The sequence below is a fragment of the Ursus arctos genome, unplaced genomic scaffold, assembly GCF_023065955.2.
Source record: "Ursus arctos isolate Adak ecotype North America unplaced genomic scaffold, UrsArc2.0 scaffold_31, whole genome shotgun sequence".
In the NCBI taxonomy this organism is placed as follows: domain Eukaryota; kingdom Metazoa; phylum Chordata; class Mammalia; order Carnivora; family Ursidae; genus Ursus; species Ursus arctos.
In genome coordinates this window covers 17,216,892-17,239,729 of record NW_026622997.1, presented here as the reverse complement: position 1 = coordinate 17,239,729, position 22,838 = coordinate 17,216,892, and the positions used below count along the sequence as shown (strand labels likewise).

Below are 22,838 nucleotides of genomic sequence, written 5' to 3'. Positions count from 1 at the left end.
TGTGGCCTGTTCTGTACACATTTGGGCTTTTAAGGAGGAGCACCCATCACCGAGCTGACTTTTCTCTAGGGGGTTCCTCTCCAGCTGTGTTGGTTTAAACACAGGCAGTGTTGCTCAGAGGGATGTCCCCAGGACCAGTGCTGGTCTGTGACAAGGTAAGCAGAGAAACCGAAAATGTTTATAAACTTTAATAGCCATTTTACAGAATAGTTTTACGTCTGCTGAATCTAATAGATTGGGGCTTGTATTTAGTATATCTTGTTTTAAAACTTCATTTTTCATAATTTACTTTTATAGTGTTTAATTTGAATATACAGTGGCCCAACCATATATACAAATAGAACTCTGACCCACAACCTGCAGCAACCTAGATAGAAAACCAATGCCTTACCTATAATAATCAGCCTAGGAAGCCTGTCTGCTCTAAGTCAAACTTGCAGGAAGCCAGACTGCTAGCTTTAGAAACAACCTAGGAAGTCAAGCAATAAACGACCGTTAACAATTGGTCCCAAATGGCCAGGACTTGATTAATAACTGACAGCTTCCCTAATTTTTGTCCCAACTTCGGACCAACCAGAGAAAGCCACTCATGGCTAACTGACTATGGCAAGGATCACACAGGATGTCCCCCTTCTAATTAGTCTCCCTACAGCTTCCTCATGTCAATAGCCTTCAGTGAGGGTACGCCTGAAGCATTGCCTTTTTTCCTCTATCAGCTGTTCCCACTCCTGTCTGCCTTTGATTTTCTGCCAAAACTCAAAGGATGGTGGCTCCCCTGCACAGCAAGTTTTGAATAAATTGCCTTTGCATTTTTCATGTGCTTGGTCTTCACTTGTTTCCACATACTGGAAGAACAACAAGGGAATCAAGAATCAAAACAGGAGTCTTCCACTGCAGACAGGCTGGGGAGCATCCTCCCAGGCTCCAAGGTCTCCAGCAGGCGGGGATCTTGCGGCCCTGGAGAAGACAGCATCCCAAACACTAGCCGCCAGGGCAGAGGGGATAAGGTGGTCGCGAGATTCTCCGGACCAGGTGTGGGCCGGAGGAGCTAGAGGACGGAAGCCAGAGGCTGGCGCCGCGATAAGACAACCTTGAACCTCGCACGGGAGAGGCTTTCTGCTCTTTCAAGCGTCCAGGTCTCCGAGCGAGAGTGGAGCTTTTGCGCATGCTCAGTACGCACGCGCAGTCTCGACACCGCCCCTCGGGCGGGTACTGACGTCACGTCCGGCGACGACAGCGGCGCCGGCGGCTTCTTCCGGTCGCTGCCCTGCCGGGCGCGGGTGTCCGGCCACCTCTCACCACAGCGGGGGCCACCGTGGGGCGCTTTCGTGTCCTCGGCGGCCCTTGCGTCGCCCGTCTGCCCGCCGGCCGGTCAGCGCGCTGGGCCTGGTTTCCGCTGCCTCCCCCGGACCACTTAGTCTCAACCCGGGTGTGGTTTCCACTTCTAGAGGTGAAGCATAATAGGGAGAAGGGGACCTGGGGTCTCAAACCAGGGTGTGTTTGCATTTCCTGAAGTGGACGCTCGGGCCGAAGTGTCAACAGTATTTTCTCCAGGACCTGTATGCCGCTGTAGTGCAATCCGAGAATGGCGTTTTTAGGCAATGGGCACCGCATCACCCTGCAGCTGTTCGGATGCTGTTTTTAAATGAATCCCGAGCTCATTTAGTGTTTTAGTCCTTTGTAATTTTGTTTTTTAAAAAAGCATTTGGTCCCCAAAGCTCAGAACCCTTTAGAATTTGTCATTTGAAACGATTCCTCTTCTTTCCTGTGACTGAAGGGGCTCAGAGCCTATCTTTTCAATAAGAACGTGGCTGTCTGGAACTTCTCAGGATTTCTAAACCTGAGGATTATATCTATACATATATATTAATATAATACATATGTGTATATATGTGTACATGTATGCGTGTATATATATATATATATGTTTTTTTTGCGTCGACGTTTTAAGCATTTGAGTCAGGCAGTGCAGTACTTCCTGAAAAATGTGTTACATTCATTTTATTCTTAAAAATGCCAACCCAGTTTGACCTTTTCCTGATGACCTGCTGTCAGTCTTATGAACGTTTATTGTGAAAGAACCTGAGAAGCTGAACTTTTTGAATTCTGATGCCAGATTTTAAGTCGTTATTCTGTCTCCAGCTGTGGCATCACTTGTCAATAGGCTACACTCCTGGGCCTCTTCTGGTTTACAGTTTAGTGCTGTTAATCTGTGGTGAGTTCTGAATTTTGGTAATTGCATTTGATAGTATTGTCTTTAAAAGAAAACTAAGTGAGAAACGTGTGGCTTTTTACTTTATAGCTTAGTTTTTCATTTTACAAAGTGCCCATTCAAAAAATATGGCTAAGCAAAAGAAAGATTTAAATCACTGAGAATCCTACTACCTAAAGATAACTCATTGCCAACATTTTAGAATATAGTCTAATTTTTTAATGCATAATATCTGTAAAACAAAAAGAATCCTAGTGGATACTGTTTGGTAACCCCTTTTACATGACATCTTCTCCATCTTCATATTTCACTAATTTTTTTCTTTGAACATGTGTAATGGCTAGGAACTCCCATAAGTAGGAACCCTAGTGCCTGCACCTTGTGAAATCTATTTTAACGGCTCAGAGGACTTTAGTTTTATGTCTTGGTTTTTGGCCAAGGAACATAGGTGAGGTGGTGTTAGTTGTTTAAAAGGAGATATTTAATATTGAGTCCTATGCAAGGGCAGCCAGTTTATTTCAGTATATCGAATTCATGGGGGAAGTTGCAGAAAATCATTGGAAAAGTTCCCAATTCTTCATTCTTTGTTTTTAAGCTCACTCTTTCTCCTTCCGTGCTCTTTCTCCTCCAAGAATGAAACATGACTGAGGACTCTCAGAGAAACTTCCGTTCAGTATATTATGAGAAAGTGGGGTTTCGTGGAGTTGAAGAAAAGAAATCATTGGAAATTCTCCTAAAAGATGACCGGCTGGGTGAGTTTTACAAGCTAAAGTTATCGGGTTTTAGTCATCCCAGCTGTCCTGAAAGAAAGGCTCTTAAAAGACATTCAGAAGTATTTGTTACCTGCTGTATTATTTAGTGATAGGATAACAGGTGAATAGTGTGTTTCAGGAGAAGTTATGGATTTTTCAAGCTTATATTTTGCCGAGGCCAAGTCAGATGCCTTTGAAAGGTCTCAAGAAATCAATGATGTTTTTTTCTCATATTTTCCATATGTTTCCTTTCCTCGGTTTTCAGAGGTGTTATTAGCTTCTGGGTAAATTCACAACTCTTGGCCATGATTTTTCTTCTATGGAAATACCGAGCCTACATTATGTATTGACATTTTAGTTTCTTTGTAGTAATAATAAGGTCTGTTCTGTTGACTAGAGTAAAATAAACTGAACCATAGGTAAAAATGGTACTCTGTAGAATGCTTTTAAAATTTCAAAACCATATCCCACCTGATCTTTGATCCTCACTAGACAGTCTGTGTTTTAAGTATGTCTGGAATTATTCTCATTTGACAAGTAGGGGGATCTGAGGTCCAGGACAGTTGATTGTGGATTATTGAAAAATGGAGAGATTTGAGGGCTGACTGTGACACTCACTAGCTATACTAACTTAAGTCACTTAACTGCTTTGAGCTTCAGTTTCTGCATTTTAAAAAATATTTTATTTTTATTTTTATTTATTTTTTTTAAAGATTTTATTTTTTTGTCAGAGACAGAGGGAGCACAAGCAGGGGGAGGGGCAGAGGGAGAGGCAGAAGCAGGCTCTCCATGGAGCAGGGAGCCCGACTCTAGTTTCGATCCCAGGACCTGGAGATCATGACCTGAGCCGAAGGCAGATGCTTAACCACCTGAGCCACCCAGGCACCCCATCTGCATTTTTTTTTTTTAAAAGAGAAATCTATTTATTTGAGAGAGAGAGAGAGAGAGAGAGGAGGAGGAGGGGGAGGGGGAGAGGGAGAGGGAGAGGGAGAAGCAGACTCCCGGCTGAGCAGGGAGCCCAACACGGTCTTGATCCCACGACCTGAGTTCACACCCTACGCTGAAATCAAGAATTGGATGCTTAACCGACTGAGCCACCCAGGCGCCCCAATTTCTGCGCCCAACAAACTTGCAGTATGGGTTAAGTGAAATAAATTCTATAAACAGTAACTACCGCTGATGTTGTAGGGAATGTAGTAACATATGCAAAATGCTTCACCTACGCCGTGAAGCACTGATTGTTTTTAAATAGCTAGTTGGTGGAACACCTGGGCTAGAAATCAGACCAGCATTGCCTTTCCTAGATCTACTGACGAGAGTAGAATTCTTCTGAGGAAATGTTACTCTAATTTTTGAAAAAAATGAAATGCACTTTCATGTGATCAGCATAAAAAGCTTCTAACTGTTTTTTTTTTTTTCCTTCCTCTAGATATCGAGAAACTTTGTACTTTTAGTCAGAGGTTCCCTCTCCCATCCATGTACCGTGCGCTGGTATGGAAGGTGCTTCTAGGTATGAGACCCAACAGTTGGAAAGTTTATCTTTAAAAGTGTTGAGTGAGGGGATATGCATCATCTTATCGGTCAGAAACAAGAGGATTTTGTAAGGCTCTTTACTGCACGATGGATCTGCTCTCAGGAGACTGATGTACCGCTCACTGTGAAAGCAGTTTGTTTAAGTAGGTGACTTCAGCAGCGGTACGTTAAATGTGACTCTAAGAGTGTCAATTTAGTCATGATAGAAGAGAAAGTAACATGTGTCCCGAAACTAGGTGTGGAAAGAGCATTGTATTGGGGAAGGAACTGGTCTAGGTTTTACCATCACCTGAGTAACCCTGAGGAAGACCCTGCTAGGCCTCCGTTTTTGCACCTGTAAAGTGAGGATACTGAGCTAAATTAACTCTGAGGCCATAGCTCTCAGTTTATGATCTCTGTGATTCCCAGCTGCAGAGGTCTGACTTCCCAATGAGTGCTCTCAGAGTCAGAAAGAAACGGAAGAGTTTTTACTTCTGAGAAGCACAAATGGATACATTTCAGTGATGAGTGGCTGAAGGAGAAGAAGAAATGAACCTGCTCAGTTTCTGTGGAAGAAAAAGTGTATTAGGTGCCACAGTGACTGGCAGCATCCCTTTTGAGTCAAGGATTTTTTTTTTCTGTGCTGTGCCTGCTGATGCATATAACATCCATCCATCACCATTCTCCTTTCTTTAAAAAAAAAAAAAAATGAGAGTGATCTAGAATTCTCCTGTGAGGTAGGCATGAATATCCCAGTTTTACAGACGGGGACAAAGACTGCAGGCTCTGTAAGTGGCAGAGCTAGGATTTGAGCTTAGGTTGGTAAGAGCCCATTTGAAGTAGGATAGACAGACCTCATTTTCTTTCCAAAATGTATTTCCAGGACTTGAGAAATCTGCAGTCCTCAGTCTGATTAATGTGGAGGCAGTGAGGGAATACCGCCCATATTAGAAAGCACTGTATGATGCCTTTTTCTGTTGTGGGTCCCAGCAGTCTTTGTGCACTTGTGTTTCTGGTGGGCCACCATCCAGGTAATGTCTAGAGAACAGTATCAACTATTTTAGTTTTTCCCTGAGCATTTTTTCCTTAAATCCAGGTGTTTCTGGCGGCTGTCAAAATAAATGCCATCCAGGGATGCCTTTTAGGTGATATTGTCGGTACTGTCTATTTTTACTGGGAAATGCTATGTGTCTTATGAGTTAATAATACCAGTGGATTCTTGGGAGATGTACAGTTGTAATTTGTGACACTTTGTGAGTGCCAGGAGTCGTTCATCACCTCTGTTTTTCCCACTTGTCTTTATCAGGTAAGTCTTTGTTGTTATTTTGTGGTAAAGACACTGGAGATTTGGAGCTGCCATGCTGTGTAGGAGACAAGCTCACTCTTCCCAGCACAGGTGTTGATTACTCAGGGACCTTGTCAGGCCCGCTTCCTGATACATTTTAGGTAAATATCGGAAAGAAGCTTTTTAGAACTAGCTCTTTCTTTGAGGCTCAATGTGGGAAGCACTGTGCTACCTCTAATAGTATGAGGAGGGTTGAAGTACAGCTGTTTAATCTTTATTAGCCCAGATTTGGAGGACATTTTAGTGTAGTCCACTAGGCTTTTTCCATGCCATTTGCTTGTAAAAAAGATAGGTTTTTGCCCCAAAGCCTCACGGGTAGACATGTTTAAATGGGTTAATGAGCATAGAACGGCATCAAAATGTAATGTAAGGTGGCTTCATCAGTGAAAATTAGAGATTTCTGTGGTCCTGAAGCTAGGCTACTTTGTGAGCAAGTTTGCTTGTTGGGGAGGGGAAGGATTTGTTGAGTTGTTGGTGGCTCTGAGATGAGAGGCCTGTATTGTTAACTCGGGCAGCCATCACTGAATACCACGGACCGGGCAGCTTAAATAACAGTTTATATCTGCACGGTTCTGGAGGCTGAGAAATCCAGGATCAGGGTGCTGGCTGGTTTGGTTGTTGGTGCTGTAGGCCTCCCTTCTTAGCTTGTAGCTGGTCACCTTCCCACACTGTCCCCACATGGCAGAGCGCAAACTCTGGGATGTCTTCCTTTTCTTAGAAGGGCACCATCTCTGTTGGATTACCACCTCAGTTAGCCTTAATCACTCCTTATCGGCCCTATCTCCACTTACAGTTTCATTGGGGTTGGGGCTTTAGTATATGAATTTTGGGGGGAAACAATTTAGTCCGTAGCAGGGGCCAAGTGCAAAACCTGGAGATACGTCTGTAGGAGCTGAGGGAGGCCCCAGGCCGACAACCAGAATGAATGAAATCATTGTGATAATTGATGGTTACGGTCTTGTTTAGGGGCACACTTATTCAAGGGCTTTATGATGCCCTTTCATTTCTCCTACATGTCAGTGATGCAGTTGGCATTCAAATATTGATAGTACTTTAAATTTAAGATTGTTTTATAGACAGAATTTGTAGAACAGAATCTGTATGGTAACTAAATATCTGTGTGATTCCAGTCTAATCATGATGGGCAGCTTCTCACTTGGTTCTCTGTCATAGAGGGGTTTGGGTCTGTGTCTCAGTATTTTGCCCATTCTTTTTTCCCCTTGGTCTCTGTATAGGGATCCTGCCTCCGCACCACGAATCCCACGCCCAGGTGATGATGTATCGCAAGGAGCAGTACTGTGATGTCCTTCATGCCCTGAAAGTTGTTCGCTTTGTCAGCGATGCCACACCTCAGGTTGAAGTCTATCTCCGCATGTATCAGCTGGAGTCTGGGAAGTTGCCTCGAAGTCCCTCCTTCCCACTGGTTAGTGGTACTTTAGTTTGACACTTAGTTCAACTCTAGACTGTCCCATCCTACTGGCCTTTGACTGCCTTAGAAACTTTCTTTTTTTCTTTTTTCTTTTTTTTAAAGACTTTACTGATTTATTTGAGAGAGAGCACAGCAGGGGGAGCAGCAAGCGGAGGGAGAAGCAGACTCCCCTGCTGAGCAGGGAGCCCAATGCAGGACACAGTCCCAGGACCCTGGGATCATGACCTGAGCCGAAGCCAGATGCTTAACCAACTGAGCCACCCAAGCGCCCCGCTTTAGAAACATTCAGTGGCTCTCCTCTGTCTGTGTCTTTATTTTTTTATTTATTTTTTATTTTTTTAAATTTAAGATTATTTATTTATTTATTTGACAGAGATAGAGACAGCCAGCGAGAGAGGGAACACAAGCAGGGGGAGTGGGAGAGGAAGAAGCAGGCTCATAGTGGAGGAGCCTGATGTGGGGCTCGATCCCATAACGCCGGGATCACGCCCTGAGCCGAAGGCAGACGCTTAACCGTTGTGCTACCCAGGCGCCCCTCTCCTCTGTCTGTGTCTTTATAACAAGTTCCCATCAATGAACATTTCCTTATTTTCTGGCACAAAAAATACTCCAAGCCCATCTTGTACTTTTTCTACCCCAATCCTAAAATCAGCCGTTTCTGTTTTGAAGAAAACGTGGTATCTAGAAACCAAGAACAGGACACTAGATGTGCATGTTGTTTCCAGTGTGGTGTTGCTTCTAGGGCCTGTCAGTCGGCAGAGCTAGGAAATATACACACGTTCTATAACTACATAGAATCATGTACACACAGTCACACTCACCTATGTATGTTTATATGTCTGTCTCTGAATATGAAAAAGCCTCAGTTCACACTGATACCTCTGATCCCAGTCCAGCACCGCAAGTTCTTCTCACCTTTACCCTTCTGTGTTTGCATTTTCTTGTCTGACAAGGGCAAATATGAAAAGGCTCCCCTTAGTACAGTTACTTCTTTGCTCATTCCTCTGGTTGCAAGCAGTATTGCCAGCTACCTCTTGGCCCTTGCCTGCAGGCCCAATGGGCTGCCTCCTTCGTCTTGACCCTCCTCAGCCTCAGCCCAGCAGGCCCCCAACCTGTTTTTAAACTTCTGTCTTCGACAAACCCTTAACTCTAGTTACTTGTTGTTCATAAAGGGGAAAGAGGGAAAGTTCAGGCAAAGGAATGATTATAGCTCTTGGGCTTTGGCTATTTTAATGTAATTGGAAGTTCGTTTTAGGCATTTTAACTTTTTGTGCATTTGGCTAAAACAGCGATTGCTCAAAATTAGTATTTGCCTGCAAGCTGTGCTATTTCTATAAAACTTTTTTTTCTTTTAAAGACTTTATCTGAGAGAGAGAGCATAAGACTTGGGGAGGGACAGAGGGAGAGGGAGAGGCAGCCTTCCTATTGAGCAGGGAGCCCGGCATGGGGCTCCATCCCAGGACCCTGAGACCATGACCTGAGCCACCCAGGCACCCTGAAACTTATTTTTTAATTGCAATTTGCAACCTATCCCTGTAGCACTTTGAGTTTTGGCTTGTTCTTTCTTTTGAAGTGAATGATGTGGCTCCCATGGACAGACCTGAGGTTGTCCTCTCGTATTAAGTTTATCAAGAGAGAATGGCCCTGAAAATAATTGGAAGTCTTAACAAACTTCTGTAAGTTTTGCTTTTCTCTGGCAGAGCGAACTTGGTAGACTCTGCAAGTTCTTAAATTATGTATTAGGTTAGATTATCTATTAGTTCAAGATACCTAAATGAAGGTTATGGTTTTACCTCATCCCTACTTAGCTTGCCTGTGCTCCAAGCCCAGACACCTTCACTGTGGCCTTGGGCAAACGTGCCATCAAAGTGTTGGTTTTGACTCTGCCACCCCACATCTCCCCAGTCATCAAGCCCCACTCAGCTTCATTAGTATTACTATCTAGTAGAGTGTGTGACAGCCCTCGACACAGGGCTGGGAACATAGTCAAGGACGTTGGTTCTCTTTCGTGCCTCTCACACTGTCCTGGAGCCTGTGAGATGGCACGTTCAGGAGCGCCCTGCACGGTGCCCAGCATAGGGTGGGAGTCCAAGAAAGGAGACTGTCTTTCCCTTTTCTTCCTTCTCTCTCTTCCTCTGATACATTAATTCATGTTTAGAAAAATATATTTTCTGTGATTCTGTTACTCTGTTTTTTTAAATTTTTATTTGAATTTAATTAACATATGGTGTATTATTGGTTTCAGGGATAGAATTCAGTGATTCATCAGTTGCATATAACCCCCAGTGCTCATCACATGAAGTGCCCTCCTTAATGCCCATCACCCAGTTACTCCATCCCCCCGCCCCCTCCCCTCCAGCAACCCTCAGTTTGTTTGCTATTGTGATTCCGTTACTCTTGGACATTTTATAGAATATTGAGGTTGAAAGGAGGCCTAAAATGAAATGCTTTTTTAAAATAGGAATTTTGATATAACTTGGGGCTTTTAAGGGGAATAGATACTTTTTGTTTCTTTTTTTACACTTAAGTCCTTCGGCTGTTAAATCCTAGATGAAAATGTAATTTTTTTAAAGAGAGAGAGCATGTGCATGTGCACACGTGCATGAGCTGGGGGAGGAGCAGAGGGAGAGGGAGAGAATCCCAAGCAGGCTCCACACCTGATGTGGGGCTCGATCCTGTGATCTTGAGATCATGTCCTGAGCGTATATCAAGAATTGGGCGCTTAACTGACTGAACCACCCAGGGCCCATGAAAATGTAATTTTGTGTGGGATACAGTGTGTGAAAACAGAATAGATTTTCAGGTAGATTCTAGTTTTTATAAGATTACTTTGTTAACATTTACTTGAGGGTTTATGTTCATATTCTCAGTGTTGACATAAGGTTTGAGAAATGCCATTCTTCTGATTCCTAAAATTCTGATTCTAGGGACATTTTAACTTACTAGGTGCTTAAAGGTGCTTAAAATTCTAAAGGTATGTATGAATGTTTTGAAATAAAGAAAATGCTTTATTTAATTTATTTTTTTTTAAGATGCTTTGTTAGTCCCTTTGGAGTCATTGAACTTTTGTAAATTACTGTATTAACAAATGTCTCCAAGTATTTGTGATGTTTATCACATCCTTTTGAAAGAAATTCTCTTCTAGCCCTGGGAATACTTTCGGTTGGAGAGAGTCAGCACCTTGCTTATGATTTATGTTTTCTTTGATTACCTTTAATGTTAAAAGGTGGAAAAATCTCTGAGTGCTCAGTCTGAAACCTGGACAGTCGTAAGCACCACTGATCCACATAGATTTCTTTGGTTACCCATCCTTATCTCCACCTGGTCTTCTGTTTAGTGGTGGACTGTGTGCTTTTTGGTTCCACTTTGATTTATTAATGCAGCCTCTTCAAAAGTTAGGGGGTAAGGTTTCATTTCTATGAGAGAAATATGTATTCCTCTCTTCTGCTGGCTCCCTCCCTTTACCAGAGATTTATTATTAATCTTTCAGGAGCCGGAAGATGAAGTATTTCTTGCCATTGCCAAAGCCGTGGAAGAGATGGTAGAGGATAGTGTCGACTGTTACTGGATCATCCGATGCTTCGTGAACCAATTAAATAACAAATACCGGGAGTCTTTACCCCAGCTGGTAAGGGATGGTTTTCTGGCTCTTGTGGGGTAGGGGTGAGTAGTGGTACTGGGGAAATATCTTTACTTCCTGGTGCTGCTACAATTATGAGTGGACCCTCTGTAGTAGGAGCCAACAAATGTTTTCCATAAAAGATCGAGTAGTAAATATTTCCAGGTTGATGGGCCGGATGGTCTGTGTCTCTCTTGCAAACACTCAGCTCTGCTGTTGTTGCATGGGAGCGGCCATTGACAACGCATGCAGGCATGGTCGTGGCTGGGTTTGGCCTGCTGCACGCCGTAGTTGGCAGCCCCTGCTCTTTTCTGTTCCTTATCCTGGTCTAGAATCTACTGGCTTTATCGAGAATTGCCTCTCTGAATTCATTAAGGTTTGAATTTGGCGGCATATAACGGAAAGCCCAACTACCTGAAGCTTTATATTTTTCTCTCACGTAACCAGAAGTCTAGAGGTAAGGCAGGCCAGAGCTAGTGCCACAGTGCCATATTGGCGGGGACCCAGGCTCCTGTCCCTTTGGTCCAGCATTGTTAGGTGTGCTCCTTCCTCTTTTGCTCACAGCTGGATGCTGGAGTGACAGCCATGACCTCTGTGTTCTAGGCAGGTAGGGAGGGAAGGGCGAAGACAAAAGCGAGGGAGTAGAAGGAGCAGCCAGTCAAGTCTGTCTCCCTTGGACAGACTTTGCTTCTGCGTATCTGTTAGTGGCAGGACCGTGGCACCTGACCACCTCTGACTACAGCAGAGGCTGGGAAATGTGGTGGTTTTTTGTTTGTTTGTTTGTTTTGTTTTGTTTCAGCCAGGCATATTGTGATCTGTTAAACTTGGGTTCTGTTAGTGAAGAAGGAGAGGTGAATGGCGATGAGGGAGGCAGCTGCTGGCCGGCTGCTGTGCTCGGACTCGGGAGTCCAGAGAGTGGCTCAGCACTTGCTTCCTCCACATAAGCCAGTGGTTCTTTGCCATTCTGTTTTTGCAGGTTTTTTCCTTTATTCCTCTCATTTAAAAATGAATGTCTTTTTTCTTAAATCATCAAGTTGTTTCATTTGGAAATCCTGTTGAAAGCAGTAACTGAGAGTGGTTTCAGGGCCAGCCGAGGGCTGCTGAGGAAGGTTGATGGGGCCCTGAGGATCACTGTGCTGACTGCAGTCATCAGGGCAGTTGGCAAGAAGACCCTTTAGCTTGGTAGAGCACTGTTACAAGAGTGTTTTATAGAGTTCAATTACATAAAATTTGATTTTCAGAATTTAAAATTTAATCCACTTAGTTAATTTCAATAAAAACAAGCATGGTGATGGAAGCATAATGTTACTCGTTTAATTAAATCAAGAGGTCCAGATTATACCATGATGTAATTTGCTTTTCTTATTTAGTGTTGAAGTAAATTCCATAGCATTTTGCTAGTTTATGTTTAAAGAATTCTTTATTTTTGATAACACAAGTAATAAGTATGTTCTTGAAGTATTAATCTGGATGAATCCAGTGTTCCCATAGATCTGTACCTCATCATTCCCCACTTTCTGAGAAGTAAACATTGTCATTAGCTGGGTGTGTATCCTAGACTGTTTGTATACATTAGGTTGGATGGAATCCATCCACATGCACAGGTATAGACATATATACACACGTGCATCTATACACACACACACATATGCATATAATGATTCATATTTTTTTATATATATAACTTAAAAAAATCACATAAATATGATATCGTTCATATGGCTCTACAATTTTTTTTTAAACCTAATGTCTTGGAGTGCTCTTCAAGTCAGTGCAGATCAGTAGTGTTCAGCGCTGACTTCCTGTTAGAACCACTTGGGAGCTTTTTTTTTTTTTAGTCACCATGCAGTACATCCCTAGTTTTCGATGTAAAGTTCCATGATTCATTACTTGCGTATAACACCCAGTGCACCATGCAATACGTGTCCTCCTTAATACCCATCACCAGCCTATCCCATTCCCCCACTCCCTTCCCCTCTGAAGCCCTCAGTTTGTTACCTGGGAGCTTTTAAAAAATTATCAGTGCTTTTCCTCACCCAAACCCATTAAGTCAGAATCTCTGGGGTGGGGAGCGGGGTTGGGGGGGGCAGAATTCTATTTTTTTAAAAGCTGCAGGTGATTCTGAAGTGTTTCTAGGGTTGAGAGCCACTCATTTAGAACCACTTTTTTTTTCCTCTTAAAAATGTGTTCATATTATTTCATTTTAAGAATTTTGCCATGTTTTAATATAACAGATCCATGTTGACAGTCCGCATGCCCTTCTACATGAGTCTTTTATATATGTGAGTGTTTCTGTAGGGCAGGTGCCTGTAAGGGGACTGCTCAGTTGAAAGAGAGATGTATTTAAAGTTTTTAATTGCCAGGCTGCTCACCCGGAAGGCATACTGATTTTCCTTCCCCCAAGAGATAAGATTTTCTATTTTCCACTCCATTGCCAGTACTCGATAGTTTCAGTTTCTTAAATTTTTGTTAATCTGATAATGAAAATGGTATCTCATTTTAATTTACATATCCTCATTTTCTAGGGAAGCTGAGCAGCTTTGCATATGCTTATTGGTCATTTGTATTTGTCCACCTCTCTATTTTGTTTGCCTCTTTTTTATTTGTAGGAGTTATTGATATACCTTGGATACTAATCCTGTGTTAATATGCTGACAATCTTTTCTCCCTGTTTATAGAGACTTTTAAAGTTTTGATATAATCAGATCTGTCAATAGTTTGCTTTTTGTATCTTATTTAGGAAACCCTTTCTAACTCTAAGATTAAAAAAAAGTTTTTTTAAAAGCTTTTCTCTAACTTGTAAAAATATTAAACATTTTATTTATTTTTTTAATATGTTTTTAAAACATTTTTTTAGAGGAAGAGAGAGTGCACTCAAGCAAGCAGGAGTGGGGGTGGGGTAAGAGGGGCAGAGGGAGAGAGAGAGAGAGCGTCTTAAGCGGACTCCACACCCAGCTCGGAGCCCGATGTGGAGCTCCATCTCACGACCCCTGAGATCATGACCTGAGCTGAAATCAAGAGTCAAAGGCTTAACTGACTGAGCCCCCAGGTGCCTCTATATTGAAACATTTTAAAATTGAGTCCTTTAATTTGTGAGGGATTTGTGTTTGTGATTGGTATTGACACAGGTTTGACCTTGTTTCTTTGCTGTTAACTGCAGTAAACCTTCAGTCAGCCTCCTCCTCTTCCCCTTTTATTAAGCTCGTGCTTCATGCCAGGCAGTTTACATTATTAGTGAAAACTTGACTTTAACACACCTCCCTGTTTTTATAGACGAGGAAACTGAAGCACAGAGCAGTTAAGTAACTTGCCCAAGGTCACACAGTTAGTAAGCAGTAGAACTACCTACCACTTAGCAATCTGTCGGTTCATTCTTTTTTTTTTTTTTTCACAGATTTGAAATGCCACCTTTATCATATGCTAGATTTCTGTATATATTTGTATCTCTTTCTGGACTTTTTACCCCATCAAGCTGTTTGTCTATTCCTGGGCCAATACCATATGATTTATTTAATATAGCTTCCTCATATGTTTTGGTAGCTGGTAGGGAAAATTCCTTCATATTGTTGTTCTGTTTCAAAAGTGCGTTGGCTTTGCTTGGACTCCAGTTTCTTTTTAGAAATGAATTTTGAATCAGCAAGATATTAAATGCCCTCTAAACCTTAATTTCTTCATCTTCGAAAAAGAGGTTTATCTTAATATGTACGTTATAGTACTCAACACATAGTTTTAAATAGGAAGTTTTTTTTTTTAAGTTCTTCAGAATGTGTAAGAAAAGTTAAAATACCTTTGTGTTGCTATTTGACTTAGTGATTTACGTGGATTTTTCTCTTTTAAACTGTGCTGAGTTTCTCATAAAATTTTTATTACTGTGGTTAGTGGATCTTTTCTTCCTATCTTCCTGTTAAAGTAGAGTTTTTATAATCTTATCTATCATTTTCAAGTTTTTGTGGTTTTACCAACTAAATTGGTTATCACAAAGCATAGCTTGTTTTATCATCCTAGGGAAATGTACATGTAATGGGCAGTGATGGGTTTTTGGCATGACAAGAAGATGAGACTCTATCTGGTGATGACACATTTATTACGTCGTAATATTCTGATTGATAGGGTTACATCACAGCTTCTCTTCTCTTTACAAGCTTTAGGAAATGTTGCTCTTTGACGAGGCCTGTCTTTGGCAAGGAGAATAGACTCTAACTTCAGTGTGTGACCTGGACGGCCTCTCTGGTTAATCTCTTTCCAGAGCAGACCATACTTAAGCCATCTCAGGCTTAATTGTGTTTAATCATTAAAGTAAGTGAACTTTCTTTCATTGCCATCGCTCTGCTTTTTAAAAGCTATCCTAAAGAGACTTTTTTTGGTTTGTTTTGTTTTTTAAATAAACACTATTAACAGCCTCTTCCTAAGTTCAATATAAATTCCTCTCAGTGGTTAAGTCTCTTGTTTGTCAGGTTTTGCCTTCTGTTGATGAGGTATGTTTTCTTTTCTTCATAAACTAAGAATTCGAGGGTCATGGAAATATTAGAAATAGCCTAAAAGTTTAGCAGTTAAAATATAATTATAATCTCATCCATCATTTGCTGTATGCTAAAATTTTCAGGCAATGTAAATATTCTCTCCACTAAAAAAAAGTGTTTATACATATGTATTTATATGTACTATCTTTCTTAGATTTAGTAGTAGCATATGATACACATTTTTCTCTACCTTGCTGTTTTCACCTGATATATGCTAGAAATCATGGCATATGTACAGTTGACCCTTGAACAATGCTGAGGTTAGGGGCACTAAGCCTCCACACAGTTGAAAATCATGTATAACTTTTGACTCCCTAGAAACTTAACTACTGTAGCCTACTGTTGACTGGAAGCCTTACCAAGAACATAAACAGTCTATTAACACAACTATGTATTTTGTATGTTATATGTATTATATACTGTATTCTCACAATAAAGGAAACTAAAGAAAAAATGTTATCAAGAAAATCATAAGGAAAAAATATACATTTATAATACTGTACATGTATTTATTTAAAACACATTTATGTGTCAGTGGACCCACGTAGTTCAAACTTCATGTTGTTCAAGGGTCAACTGTATACAGAGACATTCCTTATTCCTTTTCACAGCTTCATATTATTCCACCGTGTATATATACTTTCGTTTATTTGACCTGTTCTCTATTGGCCACTTAGGATGTTTCCAGTCTTTTATTATTATACACGGTGTTACGGATAAATAGCTTTGTGGATATACCTTTTCACTTATTTACCAGTATATTTGGAGGATATGTTTCCTAGAAATAGGTTGACTGGATCAAAGGGTAGAGGCATATGTTATTTTGTTAGATATTTCCAAATTCCCCTTCATAGACCTCATTCTCATGACCAGTGAATGAGAATGCATTTCCCTGCAGTCCCCCTTGCCAACATGGTGTGTCATTTTCACCAGTCTGATAGCTGAGAGATAGATGATACTTCAGTATAGCTTTTTTTTTTAAGGGTGAAATTTTTTTCATTGATTTTAAAAAATTTTAATTCTAGTATAGTTCACATACAGTGTTCTGTTAGTTTCCGGTGTACAACATAGTGATTCAGCAGTTCTGTATGTTACTCAGGGCTCCTCATGGTACGTGTACTCTTAATCTCTACTGCCTATTTCACCCACCCACTGTCCCACCTCCCCTTTCGGAACCATCAGTTCTCTGGAGTTAAGATTCTGTTTCGTTATTTGCCTCCCTCTCTTTTTCCTTCCCCCTGTGTTCTCTGGTTTTTTGTTTTGTTTTTTAATATATTATTTGTTTGACAGAGCACAAGCAGGGGGAGCTGCAGAGGAAGAGGGAGAAGCAGGCTTCCCACTGAGCAGGGGGATTCCAGGACCCTGGGATCATGACCTGAGCCAAAGGCAGACACTTAACTGACTGAGCCACCCAGGCGTCCCATATCTGTTTTGTTTCTTAAATTCCACATATGACTGGGATCATATGGTATTTGCCTTTCTCTGACTTATTTCACTTGCATCATACCCTCTAGCTCCATCCACGTCAATGCAAACGGCAAGATTTCATTCTTTTTTTATGTCTGAGTAATATTCCATTGGGTATATATGTCACATCTTCTTTATCCATTCATCAGTTGGCGAACACTTGGGCTGTTTCCATAGTTCGGTTATTGTAGATAATGCTGTAGTAAACATTGGGGTGTATGTATCTCTTTGAATTAGTGTTTTTATATTTTTTGGGTAAATACACAGTCATGTGATTACTAGAGGTGATACCTCAGTGTAGTTTTGGGTTTTCTATTTATTTATTTATTTATTTATTTATTTATTTATTTATTTTATATTTTATTTATTTATTTGACAGAGAGAGAGACAGCCAGCGAGAGAGGGAACACAAAGCAGGGGGAGTGGGAGAGGAAGAAGCAGGCTCATAGCGGAGGAGCCTGATGTGGGGCTCGATCCCAGAACGCCGGGATCATGCCCTGAGCCGAATGCAGACGCTTAACCGCTGTGCCACCCAGGTGCCCCCCCCCTTTTTTTTTTTTTTAAATACCGAGGTTGAGCATCTTTCTTAAGAGTGAGAGTCATTTATATTTTTTTCTTTTGAGGTTTTGGCTTTTTCTTCTCTGGTTTTAGAAGTTCTCTTGATTTAGGGATAGTCACCCTTTAAGGTTGTTTAAGGTTGTTTATTGTGGGGAAAATGCCCCACAATATGTTGAGTGCAAAGAGCAAGATACTAAACTGTGTATGCAATATGAGGCCAGCTAATAAAAGTGTGTGCAATGTATACAGAAAAACAATTGGGTGCTATACAACTATATATTATCAGTAGTTATCTTTGGGTAGTGTGAGTTTAAGGGATCTTTATATCCTTCTTTATTCTTTACTATATTTTTGAGATTTTTTATAATGAACATATTATAAATCAGAAAAAAGATTTAGAAAAATTTAAGACTGGCAGGAAGATGTACATTGAATGATTATCAAGATGTTGATTAACATATTTCAACATTTCATTTAATTCATGATATTCATTTACTTAACGGTTATATGTTGGGTGCTTACTATGCCGAGTAATGTTCTAGGTACTGGAGAGCTAGTTTAAAATTTTCTCTCATCTATCTTGTTATTTGTACTGACTTTTAGGTGAGCTTTTCTTTGCTATGAGACATAATATATAAATGTGTGTATGTGTATGTTCACCCATGTCAGTTTGTGAAAAAACATTCCATTGGCAGAACCAACCAAAATTCTAGATGGGGTTTTAGAGGTGAAAGGTGAGAACGATAGCCTTTTGACAACTTGTACTTTGGAGAAAAGCTTCTGTTTTGGGGAGTTGTGTGTAGTGTTCTTGAGAAGCTCTAGGAATTATTAAGTAGTGTAGGAAAGTTGGTTAAGCAGAAAAAATTAGAGATCCCCTGAAAGAGGGAAAACTGGGCCTGATATTAATATGTGGGCCTCTGTTTGCCTGGCTAGCTCCTGTCATTCTTTGTAAGCCTGTTCAGATGTCACCTCTCTGGGAGTCGGTGGCTTCTAAGCCTGGGTTTGGATTCCCACCTCAGTGTGTCCAGCATGCTGTGCTTACCCCATGAGAGCTTTATTACATGCTTGTCTCAAGCAGATTATTTGCTCCCTGAAGGCAGGGACATTATGTCATTACATTATCATTTACTCTATTCCCTGTATGTTGCATAGGGTTTGGCTATAGTGAACTTTGTAAGGGTGATGAATTACCTCTTTGGGCGAGATGCAGATATTTAGTAAAATAAATGTTTGCATTTGCTTAGGTGATACGGGATGCCATTTTTTTCTGAATAGGGAATACACACTTCAGGGTTGGACCCCTAGGCGCTGTTCTTGGCCAGTGGACCCTAAATAGAGCAGCTTGTGTCCAGCGGATTGGCTGGTCTGGGAGCCAGCTTTGTTAGCTCTCCCAGGCTCCTAGAGTTGCCTGCTGCTTAACCTTTCATGGTGGCTACCAGGTGCTTTGTTCCCCCCACGTTATTTCTCTGCCTCCCGAGAATTCTTCTGCATGTGGGGTACAGAGTGCCTCCTCTGGATGTCTCTGTTGTCGGGGTCTCTTCGGCATGGTGCACTGTCGTGCTTGGCAGCAGTGTGCTCTAGGACTGGTGGGCCCTTTTCACGTCCAGCTCTTTTTGTCTCATTCTTCTGAACTCCCTCTCCCCACTTTGGTCCTACTCTGTTTCTTTCGTCTTACCCTTTCCCCTTCTCCCTTTTTCCTGAGTATATCATCTACTGCTCCAGAGCAGCCAGGAGTCTCGTGGGCCTTTCTTAGTTCCCCAGAACAGTTGAGTTTTGCTTTGGACTTCTGCCTTCAGCTGTGGAACCTTGTTACTGCTGTTAGGGGGAACATTAAGGGGAAGAACTGTTTGGTTTTGCCCAGTCCTGTCCTGGAAAACCCCTCAGTCCCACACTGCTGGTTGCTCTGGTTAGTGCTGACCTGGGAACTTTGCGTCACCCATGACTTGGGTGAGTCTGAAGTTTTGTTTTCTAGCACTTACTTGCATTCAGCATGTACGTTCGATTCATCTTATTCATCGCAGGCTGTAAGATCAGGTAATGTTACGTCACAGGAAACGAGTAATCTCCCTTCCTGTTTAATCATTAGCCAAAGGCTTTTGAACAATACTTGAATCTGGAAGATAGCCGTTTGCTGAGTCATCTGAAGACGTGTTCCGCGCTGTCCAGACTTCCTTACGATCTCTGGTTCAAGAGGTGCTTCGCGGGGTGCTTGCCTGAATCCAGTTTACAGAGGCAAGTATCGCTTTCAGAGGTGGCCGAATGCCTGGAGGCAGAGGAGGGTCCTGGTTTTTCATGTGATCGTCCCTGGAGTATGCATTTGCTTGAGGACAATACCATAATTTGAAACCAGCTTCTCTGGCAGGCAACAGAGCAACACTTGATTCTACTTACTATTTATACAGTTGGGAATGCTCGAATATTAGTCATGTTAACCTAACACGAATACAAATTAATGTTGATGCTAGAAAAATTAGCATATATAATTAGAAACCTTGAAGGCCCTCAGTATGTTGGATGCTGTACAATATTCACATCTGAAACCGTCTCCAGGAGCTTTTCTTTTACAGGTCTAGGCTTTTCTTTTCCAGAAATGTGGTAGGTCCTGATCTGGAGGAAATCTTCCTGTTCTTAGTTCCATCATGACATCTTTAAAGTAGCTGAAGGCAGGCAGAGATCAGAGACTCACTGTCAGCTTTCATTCATTCCAGACGTATGTTGCTGGCATTTAAGAGTCCTTCCCCTGCCCCAAGACTGTATGAGGTGGTTGGGAAGAAAGGTGGCATGCAGAGAACATCACAAGACACTACATGGCTAAGCACGTAGAGTGTAACACCAACTTTAAGAGGTATAGGAATTACCAGAATAGTTATTCTAGAGTGGTTACAGAGCAATAACTAGCCCCTTAAGCTCTTTAATTTTATTTATTTATTTGAGAGAGAGAGAGATGGTGAGAGAGAGCATGAGCAGGGGGCAGAGGGAGAAGCAGACTCCCCTACTGAGCAGGGAGCCCTGATGCGGGGCTTGATCCCAGGACCCTGAGATCATGACCTGAGCCGAAGGCAGACGCCTGACCCACTGAGCCACTCAGGCGCCCCCTAGCTCCTTAAGCTCTTGGAGAAGTTTTAGGAATTTGAACCACTGGAAAATGAAATTGCATTGATCTCGTTTCATATGCTGTGTTGTTATTCCTTAGCATTTAATGATTAGATTAGCATTACACAATATTAATAAAATCCAAACTTTGGTTTACGACTTTTCCTTCCCTTAAATGTCAGGTTCGAAACGTTAGGGAGTGGGTGTCTGGTAGATTTCTTGCAGAGCAAGTACTTTTTAGTGATCATTCCTTTTTCCCTTCCAGTGCTGATTGTGTGTGAAATATGTTTCAAATGGCTCATTTGTTGTGTTTTGCTTTTCTGATGATTATTTCATTATAGCTTTTCTCTGAAGTTTATACTTAAAGGGAGTAATTTGAATTAATTTTATAATGTGAGATGTTTAGCTAAACATAAATTTCAAACTCAAATAATTTTATTATATCTCTTGATTTTTTTATAGGGTTTGGGATAAAGTTGTAAGTGGATCCTGTAAGATCCTAGTTTTTGTAGCTGTGGAAATTTTATTAACCTTTAAAATAAAAGTAATGGCTCTGAACAGTGCAGAGAAGATAACAAAGTTTCTGGAAAATGTAAGTGTGCTTTTTTTTAAATTTGATTTTGAATCTAGAAAGGAAGTCAGGTTAGCAAGCCAGATTTTCCTACTGCATTACATTCTTTCTCTGATACTTTTTACCTTATAAGAAACACTTTTTTCCCCCTTGGAAAAATTTAGCTTAAAGTTGGTCTGTGGGTTATAGTTTGCAACCTCACTTTGGGGAATGACAGTCTGAGCAGTGAGACTGTTACCATGGTGTGCATGAAGACCAGAGTCTTATCGCCTGATGTGACCACCAACAGGCTTGTTGAGAAAAGGAAGAGGTGACAGCTGTCCTGCGAGGTCGAGTAATCCTTTTTAGTGGGAAAGGAAGCCTGATGTTGTGGGGGATTTTGTAAGCCCTTTCTGCTGTTACTGTCTCTGGCAGAATCCCAGTTGGGTTTATTCATGTGCTTAAGTATATACTTAGTGCGTGTAGGGAAAGGTCTAAATCTCTGTGTATCTTAGAATACCCTTAACCAGGAGAGAGGTGGAGATTTATGCCGGGATGAATTTCACTGGACCCAGAATCTATTTTTCTTTTTTTTTAATTGGCCACTATTAACATTTGAATAGTGGCTCAGTAAATAGTAAGTACCACGTGAACGTGTGGTGAATAAATGAGTCCTCAGCATTCTGTTAGTGGCTGTAAGTATTTTTCACGGAGTCTCCCCCGTAATCCTAAATGGCCCTGGGAAGAGAGGCTGTCATTTGCCCCATTTTAGAGATGGGATCTGAACTCAGGTAGCCTAGGTAACCTGCCGAGGGGCACACAGTGGGCAAGTGCTGGCTTGAAACCCAGGCAGTCTGACCAGAGCTCCTGAACGTGGTCTGTGAAACAAAGATCCTGGCCGTAGCCTTTCGTTTGATCGCTTTCGGAAAAGTCATGAGAACTCTGTGGGGTTGGGGGCAGTAAGTGCTATGTTGCAGCGAATGAGGGAGACAAGGAAGTTATACACACCGAAATTTCACGGTGACTGGTTTGCTTGTCCACAGATTCCCCAGGACAGCTCGGACGCGATTGTGAGCAAGGCCATCGACTTGTGGCACAAACACTGTGGGACCCCAGTGCACTCAGCCTGACGGCTCCCGCGTGCGCATGGTGTCCCAACCCGCCCTGAGCAGTGTGTTCTCAGGACACCGCCTGCTACACTCACTGAAAATAGGGCTCTTGCTTTGGTGCTCAGAGCATCATTTTTTCCCCAGTAAAATTATTTAAGATACCTGGTGACGTTGTGTTGTGGAGCCCAACTTGTGGTTACACAGAAGTACAAAGTTCAACTCTGAATAGCATGTGAAAGAGTTATTCGAAAATACCTCCCTGTTTTCAGAGCAGTTCAGCCACGGAGGGCAGGTGCTTTGATAGGCAAGCCTGCCCTTCCCCTCTCTAATTAGCACCATGCTCGTTACTTTCTAAGGCTATTTCTGGAATAAAGAACAACTTCCTTTTGTTGACAACTCAGATTCGGCTCCGTTGACGCAGTACATGTTTAAATCTAAGCTGTCTACTTTCTGAGGCTTCGTCTTGCCAAATAGGTTTCAATAAAAGCCTTACTTTCTTTTTTCTGTGTCAGTTGGAATGAAAGTTATTGAACAAAATAAGTCTAAATTTACCTACCAGGAGAGAGAGTACTTGCAGATGTCTTGCCAGACTCATGGTTTTTTCCTGATGGGTCATTAAATGTTGGGTGTGCTCTAGGGATCACTCTGCCACCCAGCATTGGAATGGGAGAA

At 41.7% G+C, this 22,838-nt stretch overlaps 1 protein-coding gene across 7 annotated transcripts; it reads left to right on the top strand.

The window, feature by feature from the left end:
* Window positions 1-1,212: 1,212 nt before the first annotated feature.
* On the top strand, window positions 1,213-22,666 carry TBC1D7 (TBC1 domain family member 7). Of its 7 annotated transcripts, none has more exons than XM_048225805.2 (9): window positions 1,231-1,450; window positions 2,143-2,215; window positions 2,808-2,964; window positions 4,394-4,474; window positions 7,057-7,244; window positions 10,741-10,878; window positions 19,501-19,646; window positions 20,970-21,099; window positions 22,101-22,666. In XM_048225805.2, the coding sequence occupies exons 3-9, from the start codon at window positions 2,853-2,855 to the stop codon at window positions 22,185-22,187; spliced, it is 882 nt and encodes a 293-aa protein (XP_048081762.1). In that variant the 5' UTR covers window positions 1,231-1,450; window positions 2,143-2,215; window positions 2,808-2,852; the 3' UTR covers window positions 22,188-22,666. The 7 variants fall into 7 exon arrangements, with proteins under 7 accessions (XP_026367292.1, XP_057160915.1, XP_057160916.1 ...); XM_026511508.4 differs by having other exon boundaries at window positions 1,232-1,450; window positions 2,845-2,964; XM_026511507.4 differs by lacking the exon at window positions 2,143-2,215 and having other exon boundaries at window positions 1,213-1,450; window positions 2,845-2,964.
* Window positions 22,667-22,838: the final 172 nt, after the last annotated feature.